A 13,471-nucleotide genomic window follows, 5' to 3' on the forward strand; every position below is an offset into this window, starting at 1 on the left:
TTAAGGGTCACTATCTCCTCAGGAGTTCCATGGAGATGGGCTTCAAAGGTTTTTAGCAAGAAGATAAGACTCAGGCCGCAAGAGGGAATGATTCTAAGAATGATGGAGAACAACTCAGTAGTTAGAGAATGGAGTTGAGAATCTATGAGCAGTCATTGACACTGAACAGCAAGTAAAATTCAACCTGGGAGATTGTTGTTGTATATAAGCCTCTAATCCTATGATGCCACATTCGAATCAGCTTGAAAGAGAAATCAAATCCATCTCTTCACACTCATCTCTCTCTCTTAATGTTGACCTTCATGTTCTAAAATCTCTCAATTTGTTTGCATGGCCTCCCTCTCTCCGTCTCTCCGTCTCTAAAAGAGTACGGTCACACCCCATCAAATCTTGTAGACTACGTTTAGAAAGGGTGTGAATCAGGGTTTAAAAACTCGTCGAGTTGAGCCAGAATAGCCCGGTTTGACTCGGGAATCGTCGGCTACCGAGCCGATTCAACGAAAAAATCGGATCAAATCTTGTAGACTACTTTTAAAAAGGGTGTGAATTAGTGTTTAAAAACTTGTCGAGTCGAGGCAGAATCGCCCAGTTCGACTTGGGAATTGTCGGCTATCGAGCCGGTTCCACGAAAAAATCGGGAATCGTCTGTGTTCAGAGAGAACTGAACGATTCCTGGTGATTCCCAATAGTAAAATCGCGAGTCTCACCGAATATTTTTGGGTTCACATGTGGCCGCCTCACGAGAGCGACACGTGGCACCTACAAACCCTCCACGCGTGGCAATTCACCTCGCTCGTATGCCCCCCTCGCTTTTCTACACGCGTGACTGAGTGACTAGTACACAGCACTTTATAGAGAATAAAGGGTCTCTCATCCTTCGATGTGGGATAATTCCCGCAAAAAGCCATTCAAGCAAGATGATTCATTATGTATTATATTATAGTTGCTAATAAAACACATCAAGCGATGTGGAGGTGATCGTTGACAACCTTGAATTTTCGGGCGGGCGTCTTGAGTTCGAACCCCGCGCGTCGTATACTATATTTTTTTTAAGATAAAGATAAAAAATAGAGATAAAGATAAAAAATAAAAAGCTTTTCAAGATAATGAATAAAAAACTTGAAATAAAATAGAAAAAATAAAAAGCTTTTCCTGTTTTAAAAAAAACTTGAAAATAAAAAATAAAAAGCTTTACAAGATAAAGATAAAAAATATAATACAACATTTTTTTATTTTTCTTGTAAAAAAAATACAAGGTAATATAAAAAGTATTTCTTGCAAAAAAATAAAACAAAATGCATAAAAAAAATTTTTGACAACAAAAATAAACAAAGGCAGATAATACTGTTGTACAAAATTAGATAAAATAAAAAATAAAAGGCTTTTCAAGATAAAGATAAAAAATATAATACAACATTTTTTATTTTTCTTGTAAAAAAAATACAAGGTAATATAACTAGTATTTCTTTCAAAAAAATAAAACAAAAGGCATAAAAAAATAAATTGTACTTTGGCAGCATCATTTTTTTTTTTCTTGTAAAAAAAAATAAAAAGTAATACAACAAGCAAAAAAAAATGTAGTACAACGTCTTCTTCTTTTGTCAAAATAAAAAAGAAGGTAATCAACAAGTATCATATTTTTCTTATAAAAAAACATAAAAGATAATACAATAAGTATTTCTTGTCAGAAAAACAAAAGGTATTTCTTAATACAACCTAAGAATAAATGGTCTAATTATATTTTTTATTTTTATAACATGATGGTCTTTAACATATTAGTAATATTAATTTAAAGATAGGATTCATACAATGAGGCCATTTTAAATCTCTCTTTCTGCTAACAAACTTTTCTACTAATTTATTCTAGAAACCTTAAAAATTAAAGAAAATTGGTCCGCATTCTAATAATTTCTACATTGATAACCAAATCTGTTATTTTATTTATTAATTTTTGAATTATAAATCATGTAGTGTACTATTTTTCTTACAGTTGTCAATAATACATTTTAAATTAGATGATATTATAAAATATTGTTGATTTGTTATTATTTATATAATAAAATAATTGTAAAATATTGTTGGTATATAATATTATAGTTAGTTAGGTTGTAATAATTTGCGTTTTTTTAGCAGATTAGGGTTTTCCGCCAATTCGAGATTTTAGTGGCCAAATTTTCATAGATTTAATAAACTCTTTATTGTAGTCCATAAATGATTATATAATTAATCTATGATAATTCTATGATTTCTTTTGTGTGATGTAAACTTAATGGTCAACATAAGTTCATACAGGGAAAGAACATCTCAATATTCATAAATTGATGAAAGCAACGAAAGTTAATAATGTAGTACCCCCATTTTTTATTGGATTCTTAAAAAACAACATTTACAATGAACTTTAATATTTTTTTTGAATTTTTTTAAGGCTTAATCCTAGCTATTCGGCCCGATTCCAGATCCGGATCGGTTTTTGGGATGCCCGATCCTAGTCACCAATCCGTTTTTTAAACCACTGGTGTGAATAGTAAAAATAATTTATAGTACCTTTTTTCTATTTCAAAAATATAATAAATAAAGGTAGTTTTGTCATTAGGAAAGGTATTACTAATGAAGGGCATGTTTTTCATCTCAAGAAGGAAAATTTTGAAATAGTTATAAAAGGACATAGAGCACTTATAGTAATAGGATTATGTTATCATTCTACTCAACAAACATTGGACATATATATATATATCCTTACTTTGTACATAGAACATTAATAAAGGTATTTTTTGTCATTAGGACAGATGTTATATCATCCACATGAGGTGTGACACACCCACCCACATGGAGTACCTTAGGGTACTTAATGTTCCATATAGGTGATATCACACCCCATGTAGATGACGCACACCCATCCTAATGATAAAAAATACCCTTATTAAAAAAATGTTTTATGTATAAAGCAAGGGTATATATATGTCCAAATTTGTTGAGTACAATTCTAAAATGCTCTATAGTGTGAGCACCCTAACATAACCCAAAGTAATAAAATACCTAGAGTTTCACTCCATAATTATCCTTGTCTTTTGGTGTAAATATCATAATGCCATTCCTATTAACAAAAATACCCTTACTCATTTTATAGCATTGGAATAAGGAAATGAATAATTGAGGCAATTTTATAAGTTCACATCCTTTTCCAAATGCAACGTGTAGAATATCATAGAGTGTGAAGCATAGAGAAATCCACATATGTGTGTGTGTTTGTGCTCATGTGTGTATGTATGTTCTATTGTTAACACCCTACATTTAGTAAAGGCATATTTATCATTGAAAGGATATTGCTATTATTTATACTAAAAAATAAGGGTTGTTTTTGTCATAGTGAAAATGATAACTTTAAATCTTCACTAAAAAACAAAACATTTATATGAATAAAGTACCTAGATTTTCAACTCCTTCAATACAATTTTCTTTTAGTTGAACTATCCACAATGCCCTTTTAATAACAAAAATATACTTACTCATCTTGCAATCATGAAATAAAAAGGTATTTAAATTAATTATGATAGTTTACACCTCTTTTCTAAATATTATTTATAGGACTCAATGTTACTGTTAACAATTGAAAAGCCTTGGCTGGTCTATCGTTAACAATAAAATATGGTTGCTACCAAAAATATGTTGTGATTGATGTACTTATAAAAAAGTCATTAATTTTTCTTTCAAATATTAGTTTTATAGGTACATTAATCATTAAGTTAGAATACATTTAAAATTTTCATAAAAGTACAATGATATTTAGAAATTAGTGTCTTGAAGCATTACAATACATCGGTACTTTAGTAAAAGGAAAAGTACCCTGTCCACATCATGTGGACCATGGAAGGTGCACAAGTACCCTTCCAATAGTTGAGATTTCACAAGGCCATATCTAATGGCATAAATTTTATTTTTATTTATTATTTAATCTAAAATTTGAGGTGTATATTCATTTTTAGAAAGAGAACTGAACAAAAAATATTTTAAATAGTGAATGACAAAAATATCCGAAAATATATTTTGATAATTATTTTTATTGAAAGTATATTTGGGTATCTTTATTTAATTCTCCTTATAAAAATGAAGCTTAAACATATACATATAATTCTTAAATTATTATACATATTATTCTTAAATTAGAAGTAAAACATAAAATAAAATTAGTTTTTGGCCCTTAAATTTGAACCATTAAAAGGTGGTTGCGTACCATTTAATCGTCCACACCATATGGATGCAATTCCAACCCCTAGTAAAAACAATTCAACCCTAACCTTACAAAGATGAAAACCTATTATTTTTATTTAATACTCCTTCTAAAAATGAAGCAAAAACCTAAATTATGCTCTATGTAATTCTTCAATTAGAAGCAAAACATAAAAAAATGAAATTGATTTTTGGCCCTAAGATGAGGCTCGGTTCAATCCAAATCATTAAAATTCTTTGTGCACCATTTAACAATCCACACTATAAGGATGCAATACCAACCCTTAATAAAAATCTCAACCCTATTCTTATAAAGATACGTATTGACAAAATACGTATTATCTTTTAGTGACAATTACATATACACCTTTGACTAGTGAGAAAAATAGTATAAAAAATAATTAGTTTTAAAAAGAAATCATATATTTAGTAAATCTATCATTCACAATCTTTTCTAACATTAAACTTTGTATTTTTAAGGATTGTGAAATATATATATATATGTAGGAAAACACTTCACAATGCCTATAGGCAAAAATGAACAGTGATTTTGCCTACGTCCATTACCGTCCAAAGTTCATCGCACGGTCACGATTGTTTGATAGTGTTTTATTTTTCGTTGTTTTTCTACAAATCAGAATGACCTGAAACTTGAAGTGTGTATTTATCAAAAAGGGAAATCTTTAGAAAATTATAAAAAAAATATTTTACATGAAAAGCATTGACCAAAATACCCCGAAATATTTTGAGGGTATTTTGATCCATTTATTTTTTGTGAAATTTTTTTTTTATATTTTTATTAGATGCGCCTCAGTAAGATGTACATATCTTCCAAATTTCAGGTCATTTCGATTTATAGAAAACAAATGAAAAATAAAATATTACCGGACAATCGTGACCACGTGTGAAATTTGGACGATGATGAGGGTAGGCGAATTCAGTATTAATTTTCACCTATAGGCATTGGAAAGACCTTTCTATATATATATCTTGAATTTTATGGATGTATAATACTCCTATAAGTATAAGTGATTATATATTATGGATTATATATAATGAGATTATTTACTTTTGATACAAGGAAGTCACAATTATTTATAACCATTGGATGTGAAATATGATAGTTTGGGTGAGTCACAAATTTCGAAAAAATTTCTTTTGAACTTTGAGCTTGGTCATTGAAATAAATGCGGCTACCCAATTTCACATCTGTTGCTCAAGATTAATTGTGACTACTATGGATACTTTCGTATATATTATTACTAACAAATTTTTTGTTATTATAATTTATAATAGAGTAATTTTTATTATTAATATTTTTTGTTTTATATATACATTTATATTAATAATTTGAATTGTATAATATTAATTTATTTATCTGAAGATTATTTATTATATTTATAATATAATTAATTAAAGAGAAAATATCTCTGTACACCATCATTTTAGGTGTCATTTCTCCACAGACCCAAAGTTTTAAAACATTTCTTGCAGCATAGATATCCCATGTATTATATCTCAAAACCATCTTGACCAACTTTAACCCATCTTTGTAGCCCAAACAAAAGTTCAAATAACATCATTTTTTTTATTTGTTTCTAAACCCCCTTCTCTCTCTCTTCTCGTGTTTCTCCCCAAACCTCTCTTCTTTTTTCTTTTTAATAATAGAAAAAAAATCTTGTTTTCTTATAATGAAAAAAAGAGAGAGGTTTAGAAAAAAACACGTGGAGAGAGAGAGAGAGAGAGGGGTTTAGAAGGAATAGGAAAAAAGATGTTTTTGAAAATTTGGCTTGGGCTAAAAAGATGAAATAAAGTTGGTCCAAGGGGTTTGGAGGTATAATATATGAGATCTTTATGCTATCAGTTTTGTTTTGAAACCTTGGGTCTACAGAGAAATGAAAACTAAAGAGAGGACGTACTAAGATAGTTTCCCTTAATTAAAACTACAATTGTATCCTCTTTATATTATTGAATTTTCTATATCAAATTTTTATACACTATTATAAAATATCACATAACTAGTTTAGTCAATTTGCTAAATAAATTTCTAGAAGAATGAAGAGGTTAGTACCATCACGTTTTTTATTTAGTATATTACTTCTCATTGCATTTTTGGCAAATCACATTACGTGGAATATTTTAGTAAGACTCGCAAAGCAGGTGCATCATCATCATCATCTGAGCTTTTACCCCAACTATTTGGAGTCTACTAAACAAATCATATTCCACCATTATGCTCCATTAATGATACCCTCAACTAACCATGAGTCACAATATCTCTTCTCAATGCTTCCATCAATGTCTTTTTGAGCCTTCTTTTTGCCTTTTGGAACCTTTTCACTTTAACCAAATTACCCCTCTTAACCAGTAGTGTATTACGTCTATGCTGCTTATGGCTAGCCTACCTAAGTCTACTTTATCTCATCTTATCGCACCTCTAGGTTTTGTCGTATGTATTTATTTCAAATTCTATCAGTTCTTGTCTTGCTACTCATCCGTTTCGATATCCTTATCTCGTCTACACTCATCCTATGGCTATGTAGTTTCTTGACCACCTAACATTGTTCCATAAAATATGGCTAGTCTTATAGCTGTCCTATAAACTTCCCCTTCAGTTTCATTGGTATTGCGGCGATCACATAAAACTCTTGATAAACATCACCACTTCGCCCACTCAACTCTAATCCTTTGTTGCATCTTACTAGAAAATGTATAAACAGAAACTATTATGAGAATCATGTGAACTTTGATAATGTATACTCTTTACCTAAAGCAAGTGATAAATGGATGGAATGTTATGGCGAGAGAGTGGGTCCATCATTACCTGACACCACCTAAGTGGAAGGTCCCACTCTCCTCATGCCTGTGTATCCATTAACAAATTGCTTTTCCAGAATAACACCCTCGCTAGTAAGAACTCACCCAATCAGCTAGTGTTACGGCAAGGCGTTATTTCTGAGCAACTGTTATTTCTTTCTGAGTTGGTAACGATAATTTTTCCATTGGTTTATTTAATAACGGTTGGGCCACACCATTGAAGCCATTCCCTATCGCTTCCCAAATGTAGGAAACTGAGACTCTAAGAAAGAATTTATCAACATAGCGTTATTCTACGCAGGGGTTATTATCCTCCAACTAACCACATTCTCTCTCTCTCTCTCTAACTCTCTCTCTCATCACTTATATATTCTCTTCTCTCTCAGCCATGAGTTACATTACATTCATATCTCTCTAGGCCATCACTCACATTGCATATCATTTTGTGCAACACACATTCAAACTATATCTTAGGACCATGTCGTCGAGTCTGGGTTCACCACTACTCGAGCCCCTGCCCTTGTTGGGTTCGATGCTTTGTACATCGTCTGAAAATTTTCTGGTGAGTGAGGGGCCGGAAAAGTTGTCGGAAGAGGAGGAGGTGACGGTGGCCTTGCAAATTGGGTTGCCGGGGTGGGGCGGTAGAGAGCAGACGGTGGAGAGAGAGAGGGAGGGTGGGTATTGGATACCAACGCCGACGCAGATAATGGTTGGCATCACGCAGTTCTCCTGTGCAGTTTGTGGGAAGTCGTTCAATCGTTATAATAACATGCAGGTTTGGTTTTGTTATTAGGGTTATGTTTACTTTTGTTGACCTGATCTCTCTCTCACTCTCTTCCTTCGATTCCTACAGCAACCACCTATGCACTACCGGTGTACGTAAAATGATGCACATATTCATTAATCTCCCTTGTTCTCAGGGCATAGTCGTCCTGTAGTAGATGGTGCTCCACTATTATTAGGTGGTATCTTGTCCAAAATCAGGATTTCAAATTCAAGAACTCAGGTAAAACTCGCCTCGCCCCCCTCAGGCAAGGCCGAGTAACGTGGATTTCGATGATTCTGGGCACACTGGTTTAATCCATAGGAGGATTCAGTGAGTTAATTGTCAATTTCTTTCTAGCCAATTAGTTCTAAATGAAGAACCTCCTGTCTTCAAGATCGTCTTCACGGTAAAACCTGTAACAATGTTCTTAGTATACTTTTTCTCATTATTTTACAGTGTTCCATTTTCCCATTCTTTTCGTAGTTTTTCTCTACCAGTAACGACACGAACCAGGACGGATAGAAAGGTACGGTAAAAATTCAAGTATGTAATATATGTGAAAATTTTTTGTGTTCATTTTTTTCTTTTCCTTCTAGCAATACATTTTAAGGACTACCATGTAAATTTTTTAATCAAGTACAAAACACAGCGTTATGTCATTACTCAATTCACTTGTAAATTTCTTAGCAATGTGACCAGTTCTATGAATTCGAGCATTACCATTGTTTCAGATTAATAGGTTTCCTCAAACTTTCTGTTAAGCTTAAATTCCTCAAAGGGCAACATATGCCATTTTGGCCATTCCTCACTGTACATTTTGATTGTGGTTTCTGCAGATGCACATGTGGGGGCATGGATCACAATATCGGAAGGGCCCCGAGTCACTTAGAGGTAGCAAACCTCGCCCGAAGTTGGGGCTTCCATGCTATTGTTGTGCACAAGGATGTCGAAACAACATAGAGCACCCAAGGGCCAAGCCTCTCAAGGACTTTCGAACTCTTCAGACCCATTACAAGCGAAAGCACGGGCTCAAACGCTTTATGTGCCGAAAGTGTGGAAAGTTCTTGGCAGTTAGAGGAGATTGGAGGACCCATGAGAAGAACTGTGGAAAGCTATGGTTCTGCACTTGTGGTTCTGACTTTAAGCACAAGAGGTCACTTAAGGACCATGTTAGGGCTTTTGGTTTGGGGCATGAGCCTGGTGGGGCTTCGTTCCTAGTCTTTTGATTTCGAAGATTTGTTAGTGATTGCAGAGAAGAGAGATCATAAAGGCGTTACTTTTTGAGGGATGTTGAGTGCTGAGCATTCTTTGCTTTGACAGGTGTGAAGAGTACTTGGTCCTCTTTTCAAATACTTATTAGGTATTTAAAATAGAAGTATGGGATTTGTGCTTCTCTTTTAATTCCTGGAAAATTTCAGACCTGGGAACATAAAAAATGGATGTCGATCTAAATACACTATTTTATGGATCAGTAGTCTCTGGGAAAGCATTGGCATTGTGAATTATTAATTGGTCTAATCGAGAGAGGTAAAGACTTTGAGAGAGACAGAGAGGAACTTTTGAAAGAAAAATGGTGCCCCACGCTAGACAGTGGTTATATATATATATATATATATATATATATATATATATATATATAGTGGTGCAGTTTGCATATGGATGCATCCGTAGGTGTAGAGGTAAGATGCATCTGTAAATTTTATCATGGTATATAATTTTGATGTAAAATGTTTTTAGGATTATCTCAAAATCTATTTTTATATTTAATAATAAATTTTTAAATTTAAAAAATAGCTAGAATCAAATAGATCTATAAACATATGAAAATATTGAAAATGGACGGTGTAGATAATATGTTGTAAAATGCACTATTTTTGTGACTTAAAATCTTTTTACTTTTCATAGTCATACATCTCGATGTCGAGATGATCAATCAAAGGATGTTTCAACATTAAAACTACCTTTTCCGATGGAGTTTTTAGGGACATTCGTAGTTCTACATTATAAGGTAGCATCCTTATATAATATATATATATGTGTGTGTGTGTGTGTGTGTGGTGCGGTTTGTATAGAGCCTACCTTCAAATATTGTCGAAAGAAGTGGTTTCACCATTGGAAATCTTTGTAATAACTTTAAAACATATTTTTATATTTATTTATAAAATTTAAAGCTTAAAAAATAGTGTAGATCGATAGATCTATGAAAGCATGAAATCTTAAAAATTGACGGTAAAAAAAATGCAGTACAAAATACATTATTTTCGAAACTTGAAATCTATTTTTTTTCATGTCCATGCATCTTGATGTTGAGATGATCAATTTGGATATTTTTAGGATCAAAACAACCTCTTCTAGTGAAAGTTTTGAGGTAGGCTCAAATTTGATTGTTTACAGCCTTGGATCTATATAAACTTTTCTCATATATATATATATATATATATATATATATATATATATATATATATATATATATATATATATATATATATATATATACATATATGTGTGTGTGTGTGTGTGTGTGTGGTGCGGTTTGTATAGAGCCTAGGCTCTAAACAATAAAATTAGAGCCTACCTTCAAATATTGTCGAAAAATGTGGTTTCACCTTTGGAAATATTTGTGATAGCTTTAAAATATATTTTTATATTTATTTATAAAATTTAAAGCTTAAAAAATAGTGTATATCGATAGATCTATGAAAACTTGAAATCTTGAAAATTGACGGTAAAAAAAATGCAGTACAAAATACATTATTTTAAAAACTTGAAATCTATTTTTTTTCATGTCCTTGCATCTTGATGTTGAGATGATCAATTTGAATATTTTTTAGCATCAAAACAACCTCTTCTAGTGAAAGTTTTGAGGTAGGCTCAAATTTGATTTTTTAGAGCCTTGGCTCTATATAAACTTTTCCCATATATATATATATATATATATATATATATATATAGCGAGAGAGATAGATAGAGAGAGAGAGAGAGAGAGAGAGAGAGAGAGAAAAACACTACAAACCGCCTATAGGTGGAGTTCTACAGTACTTCACCTATAGCTTTATCACCGTACAACTCATATACATTTTGCAGTGTCAGAACACTTTTTTTATGTATTAAAATATGTAATTTACAATTTCCTATCTTGTTATATTCTCTTAGAGTTTCCTTGTATGAGTTGCATGATTTTCTTAAATATGGAATGTCAATATTTGTTTCCTGGCAAAGGCTCAGTAAAAGTTTCAGCTACTTGATTACAAGTGGGAAAAAGAGGGGTGACGAGTAATCGAAGAGCAACCTTTTTTTTTTTTTTCGGTAAATCAACGGGGGAGAAGGGTCCCTACCTAGTTTTCAATAATCCAAGATAGAAAAAAGTACATTATACTATTTTACAACCTTGCATTAGAGTAATTGCGCCACATCATGAGGTAAAGGAAGATGAAGGAAATTGGGAGGTCTGGAGCACCAAATGGCGGTTACCGTGAAAATTGTAGCCTTTTTCACAAGAACATCAGCCACCATATTAGCTTCACGGTAGATATGACATATAGACAATGAAAATTTCTTAAGCTTGAACTCACAATTAGCAGCTATGTTATGGAGAGCCTATGGAGGTTTACATTTGCCTTATATAACCTGAACAAGTAAGGAGGAGTCAATTTCAATTTGAAGAGGGAAACATTCCATTTGAATAGCTAAATTGATGCCCCCTGCTAAACCACGAAATTCTACATAATTATTGGAGCATTACCAAGGGGAACAAAAAATGCAGCAATAAAAGAGTTGTCATCCCCTCTAATAACACCCCCACAACTCACTCTACTTGGATTCTGAAAAGAAAACCCATCAATATTTAGCTTAACTGCTGCACATGTGGCAATGAGCATGCTACTGTTATAGGTAACTTGATTCTTTGCTTCCACCATGTAAGTCGAAATTTCTCAGTAATAGCCTCCTTTGAGATATGATAACTCCACACCTTAGCACCTTAGCAACCTTTTTTAGCACAAAATACTAGTCTAACTCAACTTCTTTTGTTCGGGCATGAAAAACATGATTAATTGTCACGTAGAAAGCACTAATATTGTCACATATAAGTGTTGGTGGCTGAAAAATAGGCACCAATGTCCCATAGAATAAAAAAAAGATAGGTCAATTCTGCAGTAGTGGATGCCATATATCAGTATTCATCTTCAATACTTGAACGAGTCAAAATTAATTATTTCTTAGCACTCCAAGATATGTAATTAGAACCAAGATAAGTGCAAAAAGTAGTGGATTCCACCTGGAAAATAAGATACCTCTATGCCAAAAAAGTAGAGAAGAGGTCTCAGATCTGTTCTAGCTTAGCTAATATAATAGGTTCTTTTTCATTTCAGGCACTAAAAGAACATTATAGACATTAAAGTTTCCAAACTCAATAACAATATTTGTATCACCAACATGATAAATAGTTATTTGTTCACCATTCCCAACCACGACTGTATCTATACCTCTATAGCAACGAATGTTTTGTAACTTAACAAGATATCTTGTGATATGAGTAGAGGCACCTGTGTCCTAGAATTGGTCTGAGTCAACTATAGTCACTACAACAAGGGCCTATAGAATATCTTTTGCTTGGTATGTATGATTGAATGGATGCCAACACTTCATGCAGTCTGTCCAAGTTTTCCACAAATTTGATACTTTTATCGGGTTGTCTGAGCTGACTGTTGTATTTGGGAATCTTGTTAGAAGTCTTGATTCATGTGTTGAATAAGAGCTGTTCCACCACTTTCTTGGTTTGTTTGGGGTTTGGGGTACTACACGAGCACCATTCATGTTTCAACAAAACCACATCCCTGAAAGTTGAAAATACTATTGACCACCAAAGTTGTTTCTTCCTCTGCCTTTGTGATTTTGATAACCTCTGTAGGGTCTAAATTTTTCATGTTATCCAATAAAGGTGATATTCTGATTTGGATTTGAGTGTTCTTCAAAGAAATGGGGATGATTTGTAATCTCATGGTTTCGAAGATGATGTATAATTTCATAATAGGACGGAATAAAATGCTTAAGCATAGTGGTAGAAAAACTCTTATATTTTGAAACAAATCCATTAAGAAACCAAAATATCTTATTTGGTACATGTTTTCCAAAAAACACCAAATCATCAAAAATACTCTTAAATCTGCATATGTATTTTGATAGGGTCGAATTCCCTTTTTGTAGAGTTGGAATTAATGGGAAAATTGAAACTCCCTAGCTTACAAAGTACCGGCATAGGAATTCTTCAGGCATTTCAAAACTTCTACAAAAGTATTACAACCAACAACAAGGCTGAGACACTCTTCGAACAATGTCCTTGATTCGAGCTTTTAGAAGCCGGTTGGACTTTAGTTATGATTTGTAGTCTAGATTTTTCCTCTCTTATAATCAGAAGAGCAAATCTTTTGAATAAGTATAAGGCAATCACCATTATCAAATCCAAAAAGTTTATTCTCAACCAGTGAGAGTATTTGCATTTCCCATAACAAATAGTTGTTCTGTGTCAATTTAATACCCAAAACATTTCCTACAATTAGGAGGGGGAGGCCCCGGGGTTCATAAGAACTCGAGACGGGATGGCCCTGGGTCCATATGTAATTGAGAGGGCGTGACCCTATGTCTGTACTCAGGGTTGAGAGA

The 13,471-nt window shown here is 32.7% G+C and overlaps 1 protein-coding gene across 1 annotated transcript; it reads left to right on the forward strand.

The window, feature by feature from the left end:
• The first annotated feature begins 7,445 nt into the window (after window positions 1-7,445).
• On the forward strand, window positions 7,446-9,296 carry LOC18442933 (zinc finger protein WIP2). Its single transcript, XM_006853139.3, has 2 exons — window positions 7,446-7,819; window positions 8,647-9,296. Exons 1-2 carry the CDS (start codon window positions 7,523-7,525, stop codon window positions 9,034-9,036), a joined length of 687 nt encoding a protein of 228 aa, XP_006853201.3. The 5' UTR covers window positions 7,446-7,522; the 3' UTR covers window positions 9,037-9,296.
• Window positions 9,297-13,471: the final 4,175 nt, after the last annotated feature.

Source organism: Amborella trichopoda, chromosome 4, assembly GCF_054954075.1.
Source record: "Amborella trichopoda isolate Santa Cruz 75 chromosome 4, AtrichopodaSantaCruz75HAP2 v2.0, whole genome shotgun sequence".
Classification (NCBI taxonomy): domain Eukaryota; kingdom Viridiplantae; phylum Streptophyta; class Magnoliopsida; order Amborellales; family Amborellaceae; genus Amborella; species Amborella trichopoda.

Bases quoted from the DNA above. Each gene is read 5' to 3' on its own strand.
- LOC18442933 (XM_006853139.3), top strand. From the start codon at position 7,523: ATGTCGTCGAGTCTGGGTTCACCACTACTCGAGCCCCTGCCCTTGTTG. The intron at 7,820-8,646 runs GTTTGGTTTTGT...TGGTTTCTGCAG, and splicing joins ATCGTTATAATAACATGCAG to ATGCACATGTGGGGGCATGG.